Source organism: Halichoerus grypus, chromosome 6, assembly GCF_964656455.1.
Source record: "Halichoerus grypus chromosome 6, mHalGry1.hap1.1, whole genome shotgun sequence".
Taxonomy (NCBI): domain Eukaryota; kingdom Metazoa; phylum Chordata; class Mammalia; order Carnivora; family Phocidae; genus Halichoerus; species Halichoerus grypus.
The window spans coordinates 31,153,448-31,166,878 of NC_135717.1; the positions used below are offsets into that span (position 1 = coordinate 31,153,448).

The 13,431-nt window shown below is 44.3% G+C and overlaps 2 protein-coding genes across 3 annotated transcripts in view; both read right to left on the bottom strand.

Moving 5' to 3' along the window:
* Positions 1–3,948, bottom strand: part of SNX29 (sorting nexin 29) — a 505,967-nt gene extending 502,019 nt beyond the window's left edge. For both annotated transcript variants that reach the window (XR_013448903.1, XM_078074795.1), the window contains exon 1: positions 3,846–3,948. Coding sequence is in view for 1 of the 2 variants with exons in the window: in XM_078074795.1 (XP_077930921.1) it covers positions 3,846–3,852 (7 nt within the window). In the remaining variant the exon portion in view is untranslated. The remainder of the gene's footprint in view (positions 1–3,845) is intronic.
* Positions 3,949–6,089: 2,141 nt separating this feature from the next.
* On the bottom strand, positions 6,090–10,195 carry TNFRSF17 (TNF receptor superfamily member 17). The gene is made up of 3 exons (XM_078074076.1): positions 9,972–10,195; positions 9,484–9,615; positions 6,090–7,912 (listed from the first exon to the last, which is right to left on the bottom strand). The coding sequence occupies exons 1-3, from the start codon at positions 10,087–10,089 to the stop codon at positions 7,635–7,637; spliced, it is 528 nt and encodes a 175-aa protein (XP_077930202.1). The 5' UTR covers positions 10,090–10,195; the 3' UTR covers positions 6,090–7,634.
* Between the last annotated feature and the right edge of the window lie 3,236 nt (positions 10,196–13,431).

Below are 13,431 nucleotides of genomic sequence, written 5' to 3' on the forward strand. Positions count from 1 at the left end.
TTTTTTTTAATAGATTTTTAAATTTATTCATTCAAGACACAGAGATACAGAGAGAGAGAGAGAGAGAGAGCATGAGCAGGGGGAGAAGCAGAGGGAGGGGGAGAAGCAGATTCCCCGCGGAGCAGGGAGCGCGATGCGGGGCTTGATCCCAGGACCCTGGGATCATGACCTGAGCCGAAGGCAGACGCTTAACCATCTGAGCCACCCAGGCGCCCCGGAGCCAGCAATTCTACTCTCAGATACTGACCCAGGAGAAATGAAAGCACATGCCCACACAAAAACTTGTAGGTGAATGTTCACAGCAGCATTATTCAGAAGAGCCAAAAAGTGGAAACAAGTCAAATGTCCATCAATTGACGAATGGTTAAACAAAATGTAGAATATCCATACAATGAAACAGTATTCAAACACAAAATGGAATGAAGTATAGCTACTTGCTACAATATGATAAAGCTTAGAAGCACGCTACATATTGTATGACTTGATCTATATGAAATATGCTGAATAGGTAAAAACCCAAGATAGAGTAGATTAGTGGTTGCCTGGGGCTAAGGGGAGGGAGAATGAGGAACCACTGCTAACAGGTACACGGGTTTCTTTCTGGACAAACGAAAATGTTCTAAAACTGATTATGGTGATGTGGGCACAACTCTGTGAATATATTAAACACTAACAAAATAACAATTAAACTAAAAATAGAGGACTAAAAGACTTAAAAAAAAAACAATTTGCATTGTTTCAACCTTATTTAGATCCTGAGTCTAAAAAACACACTATAAAATTATAAGGCAATTATGGAAATTTGAACATTTAATATCTGATGATATTTATGAATTATTGCTCAGTTCTTGTAAGTATGATAATGAAATTGAGCTATGTTTTTTTAAAAAGAGTCCCTATCTTTTAGAGATATATATTAAAATATTTACAGATGAAAGGATACAGTGTCTGGGATTTGCTTCAAAATAAACTGGGGACAAGGTAAGAAAGATATCTATATAGGGGATGGTCATGAGATGGTAAATGCTCACTACACTATTCTCTCCACTTTGGAGACATTTGAAATTTTCTATTGAAAAAAAGGACAGAGGAAAGAGAGGAAATACTTCCATGCAACATTATTTATTGTATGCTGATCATCAATCCCAAGGGTGGGAAGACCCTGTTTCAACTGTATTCTCAAGACACATGAAGGCGGTAATTGGAGGAAGAGGTTCAAAAGGTAGAAACTTCCAAGTTATAAGATAAATAAGCACTAGAGATGTCACGTACAACATGATGACTAACGCTGCTGTACAACACACAGGAGTTAAGAGAGTAAATCCTAAGAGGTCTCATCACAAAGAAAAAAAAAATTATTCTTTTCTTCTTTTTCTTTTTATTTTAACCATAGAGGATGGATGTTAGCTGAGCCTTTTGTGGTAATCATTTCACAACATAGGTCAAATCATGCTGTTCACCTTAAACTTATATAGTGATGTATGTTAATTATTTCTCAATAAAACTTGGGGAAAGAAAAAATTGAAAATACCTTGTACTTCCCTTCTGTCCTCAGCAACCACTTTTTCTGCCTCAATTACAATCTTTCCAAAAGAAGGCTTTCATCTTGAACGCTTTTTCCTAAAAAAGCCATCTGTTGGTTTCCTTTTGTAATGATTTTTTAAATTAAATTTTAAAACTTCGTTATCTTTGATATTCAGTTGGTTCTTGAAGGACACATTGACCAATTTCCCTTGGCTTGTCAATTTCACTTGTTCCTGTGGTCAAGGCAGGAGAATGGTCCAGAACCCTGAGCTTGAGGCAGAGTCTCCTTGGTCATATTAAAAGCAAGAGGTTTTCTGTAAGAGACTCTTAACTATAGGAAATAAACTGAGGATTGCTGGAGCGGGGAGGTGGGTGGAGGGATGGAGTAACTGGGTGATGGGCATTAAGGAGGGCACTTCATGGAATGAGCACTGGGTGTGATATGCAATCACTAAACTCTACCTCTGAAACTAAGAATACACTGTATGTTAATTAATTGAATTTAAATAAAATAAAAAATAATTTAAAAAAATAAAAGCAAGAGATTTTCAAGGCATACTTAACCCCAGCCCTTGTCCCAGAGCTGGGTCAGAAAACAACCCCACTTGAACCCCAGCTGAGTCCTTATGGAAACAACAACTGGTCTAAGTTCCTATGTACATACCATTTAAGAAGCACAGCACCTAAATAAAGTTATTTAGTCACTGCAATAAGCCTAGGTGACAGGTACTATTATTTACCCCCATTTTGCTGGGACTTCAGAATGGTCGTAAATCACACAGCTTTATAGAGCAGAGTCAGAATTTGAACTCAGGCTGTCTGGCTCCAGGGCCTGCACTTAAACCAGGCTGTACTACCTCCTGGGTGGAAACCAGCCCATCACCTCTTTGTTGCAGTATCACTAATGTTCAAGGACCAGAAATTTAATGAGGCCAAAAATCATTTGCTCTGACAACAGAAGCTGGACGGACTATCTCCCAGGAAACCCCCTTCCCAGCTCCCTCATTAGAACCAACAATTTCACAAATCTTGCTCTTGAACAGCAAAACAAAAGGCGCATGACTTGTTAAAAAAAAAAAAAAAATGACCCACGGAGATAACTCAAGAGTTAAACATTAAGAGACACCCAGCCCCTTCACCTTGCCCTCCCCCCTCCTCCTCAACCTCCAGAAATGCCTGGGTGAAAGGCTAAGGCCAAGGGAGCTGGATGCAGGGACTTTTCAGAGGCAACTCCACAGTAAAAGGAAAACAGGCAGTGTGAGGGTAGGCGGGTCCTCCTAAGTAAATCCAGATCCCAGTCAGGGCGGACTGCGAGGCTTCCCGGAGTCCCTCTGCACGCACAACACCCAGGAATGACTTAGCACCAAAACACCAGTAGATCGCTTCAGAGAAGGGCTGAGCATATACGTCCAAGTCTTGGGACTAAACTTCAGAAACACCGAGCACGAGCTGTCCACACCCACCTCCCTCCCACTCCCGGCCTCCCCACCAAAAGCCACACCCCTCCCTGCGGGCGGGAGAGGGGGATGGTGGGCTGGGAAGGGCAACGCGATGGTCCCCAGACGGGTTCAGTACTGAACAAGAAGGGAAGGGGTGCAGGACAGGGCGAGGGAGACCTCAAATGAGCTAGGAAAAGAACTGAAAGGAGCGGGAGTATGAAAAAAAAGGACCAAAATGTAAGAAGCAAGGACCAGAGAGGGACACTGCGAGCGTAACTGGGAACAACTGGTAACTGGAACAGCAAAGCACCGGGGGACAGGGCACGAGGGAATGGGAGGGGCGGGGAAGACAAAGGCTGGAGAACTCACAGTCCCTTGGGGACCGAGAGCCACGGGGGGCACGGGGTTCAGGGGTCAGCCAACTAAGAGTGTCCAGAGACGACACCATGACCGTGTGGAGACTGGAGCGACTGCACGCCGGGGGCCTGGGAAATGGGAATGACTGCGGAGCAGGGGGGCCCGGAACTGAAACTGGGACTGGGGGGGGGGCCCCGGAGTTAGGAGGTCTGAGAACTGGGGGGAGGGACCGGTGACTGGGCAAGGGGGTCGAAGGACTGGGAGAGGCTGGGGGTCTGGGGACAGGTGTCCAGGAGCTGGTTGTAAGCGATGGACAGGAGGCAGGGGACTGGCAGTGCCTGGACTTGGGACGCCAGAGAAGTGCAAGTGACCGGGGGCCAGCTCCCGCGCGGACCGGGGTCTGCGAGAGACCGGACGGGGGTCTGCGAGCGAGCGGGACGGGGCACTCGGGGGCCGGAGTGTGCAGCTGGAGCGGCGGGAGCCGGGGCAGCCGGGCCGGGTGACAGCGGCGAAGCCGCCACTCACCGCTCATGGTGCCGCTCCCGGGCCGGTGCCTGCGCCGTGCCGCCGCCACTGCCGCCACTGCCGCCGCCGGGCTCCAGACAGGCCGGGAGACAGCGCACCGCCCCGCCCGCCCGCCCCGCCCCGGAAGTGGAGCGCCGCCGCCGCGGACCCGCCCCCCGACCCGGAAGGTAAACTCGGGCGCCGGCACGCCAGCGCGCCGGCGCAGCGAGGCGGTGGGGTCCTCGTGGGTTAGAGACCCTCGCGGGGAAGCACCGAGGTGCGAGAGTCGCCCGGCGTTCTTGGCTGCGGCGGGACCGTACTGGACGTTTCTGTGCCCTCTTGGGCCCACAGCTCTGTCGGGGAGACAGTGAACAGGCCCGGAGAAATGAGCCAAGACCGTTCCAGAGAGCACTAGGAGCTGAGAAGGGAAATAAAAAAGGGCAATTGGCCAAAACCTGCCCGGAGATGGGCAGTTCCGGAGGGCACCCCTAAGGAAACGATCTTTGAGCTGAGACCTGGACCATGGCTGGGAGACGGGCCCGGGAAGATGCGCAGGAAGGGTGTTCCAGAAGGAACAGCGAGTGCAAAGGCTCTGCCTCGGGGCTTGACTGGAGCCAGAGGGTGGGTGAGAGAGAGGAGGTAGGAGAGCAGGGTGGAGGGTATAAGGGAATGGGAAGCCATTGCAAGAATTTACGCGGAGGAGTGACACGATCTGAATTAGGTCTTAAGACGATTACTCTTCCTGGGTTCAGAATGAATTGTAGTGGGGCAGGGTGGAGAAAGGGCACCTGCTTAGGGAGCCATTGCAGTCAGCTGCCCAGCAAGAAATGTGTCTGGGGCTAGGGTGGTGGCGTTGGAGATGAAGGTGGATGGATGATGTGCCAACACGTGTTCATAATACGAAGCTCAGATTGCTGTCCCGTTTTATACGTGGGGGAGAGCGGACCCAGAAAGGTTTAAAAGGGCATTTTGCCTGAAACCCGGAGTTAAAAAAAAAATACATTTTACATCACAACCCAGTACACACATGCATACATTTAAGGAGATGTTTAACAAAACAATTCCATGGGTAATGTAGTCTCTTCTATTTGTCTTTTTTTTTTTTTTATGCTGAATGAGACAGTTGATTGATCCACTAATAAATCTTGATCCACAGTTGAAAACTGGATTGAGGAACAGGCCCCACAGGGAAATGGAGCCAGAATTCCAGCCCAGTCCTGTGTGACCCACAGCTCCATGGTCTTCCTACTACACTGCCTCTCAACACAAAACCTCTGGCCCCCAGGAATTTATCTTTTGGATTCAGCAGAAGTCAAGAGCTCTTTGGAGAAGGCTGTAGGGCAGCGTTATTTATGACAGTGAAAGAGTGGAAAGCACCAAATAATAGCTAAGCAAATCATGGCCCATTTCACAAGGAATCTCTTGCAGTAGTTGAAAATGCTAATTATAAAGATGGAAACATGGGGAAAGGCCAATGACAATGAGTTAACTAAAAAAAAGTCCCATGCAAAATGATCTGTATGCCATGATTACGATCGTGTCAAAGTATGACCATGTGTAGGGACTGAGAGAATGGAGAGATGAAAATACTTGTGTGTTTGGTTGGTGGGGCTGTCTTTGCCATTTTCCAAAATTATACTCTATAGTTGTTGTGAATTTGTAATTTTGAAGAGTCTATGTGCCTAAATCCACCCCCTCAACTCCTCCACCCCCAAAAGCCTAGTTTGGTTCCTCCTGCCTCTGTAACCCTTGGTAAGGCATCACATACCTGCTTCATGGAGTTGTCACCATGATAACATGTTATACCTTCTCATAGCGCCCTGTACCTTTCCTTCATGGCACTTGAGGCAGGATAAGTGAGTGACATCAGAGCTTGTGCTTTACCTATTCTATCCCCAACCACCCCCTTGAAACGTTGTAATTCCTTTTTTCTGAGATTTTCACCTAGTCCTCAAAGACCAAGAATTAAGAGCCTAAAGTCTACAGCTCTTGTCAGCCTTGAAAAACTAAACTCATTGAGGAGATGTTGGGGGGGTGGGGAGGAAGAGGGCCTGTGAGAAGCTAGGAGCGGTATTCCATATACTGTTCCTGTAACAGCTGTAGAACAGGAAAGGAGTGTGTGCCTGCTCTCAGACTACAATTCAAGCGGATTAATAAAAATCATTACAACAATGTAACTCAAAGTATTTATTATAAACCAGATACTTTCATGAAAAAATTTATATATATATATACATGCACATGTATGTATGCAAATGAGTGTGTGTGTGTTTTCATTTAATCCTTAAAACAACCTTATAAGTAGATACTATTATTATTTCCATTTTATAGATGGGGAAACTGAGGCACAAGTGGTTAAGTAACTTTCACAGTCACCCAAAGTCTGTAACTTCTAGTAACAGAGCCAGGATTCAAGTCCAGGCAATCTGGCTCCAAGAGCCAGTACTTTAACCACTGTACTATATTGTCTCCTGTGGTCCTCAAGGGCCTGGAATGGAAACTTGGAATGGCCCCCAATGGGTAAAAAGGGCTCACCAAGTTTCCCCTTATCCCAAACCTGACACAAAAGCCACAAAGCCCCAAGACTTTGAGGTCTACGCTGTTTTGTCAGTGGGCATCTTAACAACGATCAAAGTCAACATATTATCAGAGGGCATCATCACCTGTTGCATAACCTTCCCATAACACCTCAGGACCTTTGCACAACCCCAGGGAGGGACCCCTCCCCCAATAATGACTTAAAATTGTAGCCCAAAGAGCTGGGGAACTCAAATGAACTTAAATCGATATGAAGAGAAAAAAAATAAATAAATCAGGATGTCTGGGTTTAAATCCTGGCTCTGCCATTTACTGGTTATGTTACCTTCCTCTGACTCAGTTTCTGCCATCATCTGTAAAATGGAGGTAATAATTGTTCACCTACCTTGTGATTTGTTGTATGCATTAAATGAGTTAGTACAGGTAAAGCATATAGAACAGTCCTGGCACATTAGTAAGGCTAAGTTTTTTGTTGTTGTTGTTTTAAGATTTATTTACTAGAGAATAAGAGAAGGTGTGAGCAGGGAGAGGGGCAGAGGGAGAGAGAGAGATGGAGAATCTCAAGCAGACTCCCTGCTGAGCACAGAGCCTGAGTCATGGGGCTTGATCCCAAGACCCACGAGATCATAACCTGAGCTGAAATCAAGAGCCAGACGCTTAATTGACTGAGCCACACAAGCGCCCCTAGTAAGGCTAAGTTTTAGCCATCATTATTATTACCTGCACTGGGGTCTGAAAATGATACCTACTATATCTTTGTCCTAGTTTGCAATTACACATTTATTTATGGGATTGTAATAATGCCTGATGTCTCCATTAAGCTGAAAGCCCACAAGGTCAGGAGCCTTGCACTCACGCATTGCACACTAAATTAGTGTGGCTGACTCTAGGCTTCTCCTATATCCAGGAGTACATAGGATCACCTTGCTTTCCATTAATAATAAAGAGAAAAATCCAATCTGGCTTGAAATATATATATGTGTGTGTATAGGAGAGAAGGGAGCTAGCCATAGAAATATGGGACTATGGGCTCTACACACTGCAGTGCTTTTTTTTCAGTGAGTCAAGAATTTAATCATGAAACCAAGGAAATTTCCAGTTAAGTTCCCAACAGTAAGGTAGGGAAGTACATCTAACATAAAGATTTTCTAGAATTACAGGACAAAAAGCTCTATCAGCAACTGATAAGTACAATCATCCTAAAGAGATGTGATACATCATCCTTCTGACATAGGATTTTCAAAGCAGCTCTACACTAGTTGAAATGGTTGATTATCTGGTAAAAATGGGTTTCTCCATCTCTGTGACACTAGCTAGCAGGCTGTTACAGTAGTCATTTGTTTTCGTGGTGACGAGAATGGTTGCACCTTCCTCCATAGCCGGGAGTGGAAAGAAATGGTCAGAATCGACCTTTGATTCAGAATTGACGCAGTCTTCGCAGGTACATTCTTCTACTGTGTACTCCAGGCCCCTCGAGAGAACTTCCTCACCATTCCTGCTAGCACGGCCCTCCTCCTGGTCAGCATTCACCTGGTCCTGGAGAGTCGATCCTGATTATGCAGAAACACAACCATTAACCCCAACTTCCCAGGTGGTGCAGTCCTGACAGTCTTAGCAGTACACATTAGGGCTCCAAGCCATGGAGACAGATCTCCTACAAAACAAATGAGTATGTTCCTGCACTAGAAGTCACGAACTGATAGACCGCAGGCCACGTTGGATTTGAAGATAGACTTTGTTTAGGCCCATACAGTGTTTTTAAGTGTTTGCTTACATGTTTTATGTTGACCCCCCCCTTTAAAAACCAAGAGATTTAAAAAAACAAACAAAAAAATTTCAAGGGATTTCACCTGCAAATCGAGGCAATTGGTCTCTTTAAAAAAAAAAAGCGGGGGGGGTTAACTGGTAGCTAACATTCCTACATGGAAACAGTTGGCTGGAGTCAGGAGCACCTGTCTCCTTGAGGAAGGGCATAGGCTCTCTACTGTTGAAACCTCCACCTGGCCCATTGCATTCACTGGTTGCCCACTTGGCCCTTGGAGGCATTGAGGTATTGATTCTATTAGACACCGGTGAAATGACAGATTACCATATGTTACAGCACACCAAAATGAGCCTTTGGGTGACATTTTAGAATTCAAAGCAAAGATGCTTCCCTTACAGAGCATTTGGTAGCAAATCAAATTTTTCCTTTGTAATGAATCTTTTGTGATCATGTAAGGAAGGAGTCTCTATTATGTCCCCATTTATATGCTGGTGAAGGTAAGCTTTATTACTTCCCCAACCTGCCACAGAATAACTCCATCTTCCAGAATGTCACACTTAAAGTCACTCCCCACCTGTCTCTCAGACCCTAGGCACAAGAAAAAAAGAAAAGTGAGTAAATTATGGGCAACAGCCATCTACCTCTCTTTACTGCAAATGAGCTGGGTGCTTAATGCAGATTATGCATGGAAAATAAATGCATCAAGAAATAGGCCAATGGCTGCAACGTGTTTGGGAATCAGATCATGGGCAAAGGTGCAGCAGAAATATTTTTATCTTAAAAAGCCTTTAAGTAGAACATTCACTTCTCTGAGACTGGTTCTCTGCTGCTTAATGAAGATAATAATCTTTAAAATGACTGCTCAAATACTCCAAGAACAGCTGGTTATTAAATTCTAGCAGTTTTTTTGGCAGTAAAATATTCACCCAAGCAAACAGCATTTACATTTGTCTTAAGAATATGGCCATGGATCTTGTCAAATACTTTTTTCCTGATAGTAGCAGACCCGGCTAGCAGTTTCTGAGAGTAAGACATTTAATCAATGGGCTAACTTTGGTCAAAGAGATGGATGTTTGCCAAGGAAGCCTCCGTACTTCAGAAGAGTAATTACTGAGGGAAGAATGTGGGGGAAGTAAGGCTCTGTGGGGCACCTGCGAACCAAAAAGAAGACAGCTTGCTCCTTTCCAAAAGTTCGTTTAACACAACTGTCCTCTAACACACTTTCAAAAGGGCTCTAACCAAATGAAATACTCATCACGGGGGGAAAAAAAAAAAAAGAGAGAGCGTGAGAAGGAACTGAAATTCACAATAGCCACCTCTTGGAAATAGATTTCCAAGACTAAACATCAAACCAACCTGTGTTTTTACGTTCGTTCTTTGATGGTTCTGAATTCATCTTCTTTAGCAAGAACATCAACACAAAAACTGTCAAAGAAATGATCAAGCTCAGGCCCAAACAGGTCCAGAGAATTGTATTTGTTCCTTTCACTGAATTAAAAGAATATCAGAGAGATAATGAACTGACAACATAATATCCACATCAAGTAAAGATTATTTGCCATCCAATTCCCTTAATTCATCAGCATTGACTTGTAAATTCTAAATAACACTTAATTAGAAGAGTTGATAAAATCTATGTTGCTAACAGCGCTGAATAAAATTGAGTTCAGTTCTGAGTAATTACTTTGCTCCTGTTGGCATTTAAATACTTGCCTTCTTTCCTTTCTCTTTTTGATTCAGGAGATCTCACCCTCTTCCCCGTAATGTCTATTCTTTGAATAAATAGTCAATGTAGAGAAAATAGGTCACACCAATGAATTAATTGTTCAAGCAGTATTACTTACTTGCATCACAATAACGCTGACAAGGTAGAGGAGGGGTATTAGAACATCGAAGGTGACACGGTTTGCAAGCAGTAAGCAATCTGTCAAAATACTCATTTTGGATGCACTCCTGAGCCATCTGGAACGGGATCACAAAAAGAAACAAGGAAACCCCAGAAAGAACAGCATGGAAGGACAAGTAAAATCTCGTCGAGAATTCCCCAGCAAATGTACTGACAGCAGCTAGAATGTCGAGGGGAAAAAAAGAACTTCACAACTATGACTTAGTTCTTACGAGGGGCTGGCTGCTTGTACTGTGGTTAAGGATTTGAATACCAGCTCTAATTCCAGTTTCTAAGTTTGAGGATGGGGTAGGGTCAGAGATGGAGTGTAAATATCAAGGGCAAACCATACCTGAAACAGAAACCACTTATTTATAGAGGAAATTTCTATAAATAAGCCAGGTGATTGTTGCAAGGTATACAGACATGCCCGAGGCATCAGGCAGGAAGGTTCGATAACCACTTCGGGACCATCTGTTTTTGAGCTGTGCTGTGTGATGCGCCCCCAGGGAGACAAAGTCTGTGCCCCTTCAGAACTTAAAATCTAACAGGGGAGATAGAAATCCACTCAACCACAAGGTGTAGTAAGAACTGATGGAATGTGAAACAGGGAAAAGGGCATCAAGCATGCCTCCCAGGTTTTGGACCTGTGAAGAATTGCAGAATTCCAACAGAAATAAGGATGTCTATGGGGCGCCTGGGTGGCTCAGTCTTTAAGCGTCTGCCTCCGACTCAGGTTATGATCCCAGGGTCCTGGGATCAAGCCCCGCATCGGGCTCCCTGCTCAGCGGGAAGCCTGCTTCTCCCTCTCCCACTCCCCCTGTTTGTGTTCCTTCTCTTACTTTGTCTCTCTCTGTCAAATAAATAAATAAAATCTTAAAAAAAAAAAAAGGAATAGAGATGTCTGGGGTAAAAGCTAAATTGGTAAGAGGGTTGAGGGGAAGATAGGTTTGGGGCATTAGTAGTAAAGTAATCCATGCTCCATTGTTGAAAATTTAGAAAACACAAATGAGCAGATAGAAAAACTATCCATAGTCCAAGCATCCAGAAATAATTAACATTTTGATGTCTCACAGAAGTTGGAAACAGGCTTGTGTTCTGTTTGGTCAACCCCTGATATAGATCTTTCTGGAAGGATTTCTGAGGATAGATGATAGATAGATAGATAGATAGATAGATAGATAGATAGATAGATAGATATTTAGATAGATAGATAGATGATAGGGCAAATGCATTTTCCTTTTTACATAAATGGAATCACTTGTGTTTGCTTTTAGCCATACTAAGTGGGATACCCATATAGAGATATCCAGAGAGGTCAGTCAGAAATTCCAGACTCAGTTAAAATGCAAGAAAATTACAAACTCCAAATTCAGTATAATCTCTGGGGTGCAGGGAGGGTACAAAAGAACCTCCAGTTGTGTTGGTCACATTTTATTAAGCTGAATAGTGGATACGTTGGTATTTGTTGTGTTATTCTTTTGTTGTATTCTTTGTTACTGTTGACACCTTTTGGTATTTTTTTTTAAGCCCTGCACCCAGCGTGGAGCCCAACTCAGGGCTTGAACTCAAAACCCTGAGATCGAGACCTGAGCCAATATCAAGTGTCAGATGCTTAACCAGCTAAGCCACCCAGGTGCCCCCACACCTTTTCATATTTTTCAAATGGTACATAATAAATATTAAGATAGTGATGATAATAACATAAAATGTGGGAATTAAAAACAACACTTTTTTTTTTTTTTTTAAATGAAGGGTTTGAGCCTAAAAGAGAGTGTGAATTCAGATTTTGATCAAAACCTCCCATTCCTCTGGGGGTCCAGGCAGTGAGGTAAATGGGTGTGGGCCAAGAGCTAACCCAGCAGGTTCCACTCCCTCAAGCTCCTGCCAGACAATAAGGCAGACAAAGGTCCCAGGAAAATCACGCTTAGAGAAATGGGAAGATGAAGATCATCCACCATAACAGCCAAGCAAGGAGAGTTTCAGGACGGGATGGGCAGCGAGGTCAAATTCTACAGAAAAGTCAGAAGTGATGTACCAAGGAAGGAGGTCACTGGTGCGCCTTGAGTATGTTTCTGGGTAGAAGCCATATTGTAAGTACTTAAGGAGTCGAGAGAAAGAGAAGCAGCCAGTGTGGGCCATGCCTGGGAAGTCTGGTAGAAACCAGAAGAACAAAGCTTTGCTAACTCTTGGGAAAAGAAGCACAATTGTTTCCAACAGATGTGTGTGAGGCCAGGTGCCTAATGTAAGGTGCACAAGGATATTTGCTGCCTCATCATTTGTATTCGCAAAAGCCCATCCATCAATGGAGACTTGGGGTGGAAGACTATGCAGCCATCAGAAAGAATGCGCCAGATGTGTTCTCATATGAACGATACATCACTGAGTGGAAAATGCAAGTTACTGAGCAAGTGTGTAATCTGTTCTGCTTTGTTTACAAATAAAATAGTAGGCAGGGGCGCCTGGGTGGCTCAGGCCGCTCAGCATCAGACTCTCGGTCTCAGCTCAGGTCTTGATCTCAAGGTTGTGAGTTCAAGCCCAATGAGGAGACTACTTGAAAAAAAAAACAAACAAGTAGAATAGTAGGTATATAGACCTATATAGATATATATCTATATATAGACATAAGCTAGGGTGGGAAAAAAGACTTAGTTTTAACTGAAAAATCTTTGGTACTGTTTGAATAATTATTTTTGAATAATTATTCTTTAAATAAGAATCTTTTTTTTTAAGGGTGGTGTTTTAGTCTATTCAGGCTGCTATAGAAAATACTATAGACTGATGGGATGCCTGGGTGGCTCAGTCGGTTAAGCGACTGCCTTCAGCTCAGGACATGATCCCAGGGCCTTGGGATCGAGCCCCGCGTCGGGCTCCCTGCTCCGCGGGAAGCCTGCTTCTCCCTCTGCCTGCCGCTCCCCCTGTTTTTGTTCCCTCTCTTTCTCTGACAAATAAATAAATGAAAATCTTTAAAAAAATACTATAGACTGAGTATAGTTCTTTTTTTTTTAAAGATTTTATCTATTTATTTGACAGAGAGAGACACAGCGAGAGAGGGAACACAAGCAGGGGGAGTGGGAGAGGGAGAAGCAGTCTCCCCGCCTAGCAGGGAGCCCAGTGGGGGCTCGATCCCAGGACCCTGGGATCATGACCTGAGCCGAAGGCAGACGCTTAACGACTGAGCCACCCAGGTGCCTCTAGACTGAGTATAGTTCTGTTACAAATAACAGAAGTATATTTCTCAGAGATTAGGTATCTGGTGAGAGCCCACTTCTTGAACCTAGGAAGAATCCGAGAATGCGGACAGAAATAGGGAAGTCCAAGGGAAAAGCTAAATTGGCAAGAGGGTTGAGGGGGAAAGGACAGCCATCTTTTTATTATATTCCCCCAAGGCGGAAGGGACAAGAGATCTCTCCAAAGTC

Coding starts and splice junctions, on each gene's coding strand:
- TNFRSF17 (XM_078074076.1), bottom strand. CDS start 10,089: ATGGCTCAGGAGTGCATCCAAAATGAGTATTTTGACAGATTGCTTACT. Junction 9,616..9,971: donor TCAGCGTTATTGTGATGCAA/GTAAGTAATACT, acceptor CTTTTAATTCAG/TGAAAGGAACAAATACAATT. Junction 7,913..9,483: donor GAACGAACGTAAAAACACAG/GTTGGTTTGATG, acceptor CTGCATAATCAG/GATCGACTCTCCAGGACCAG.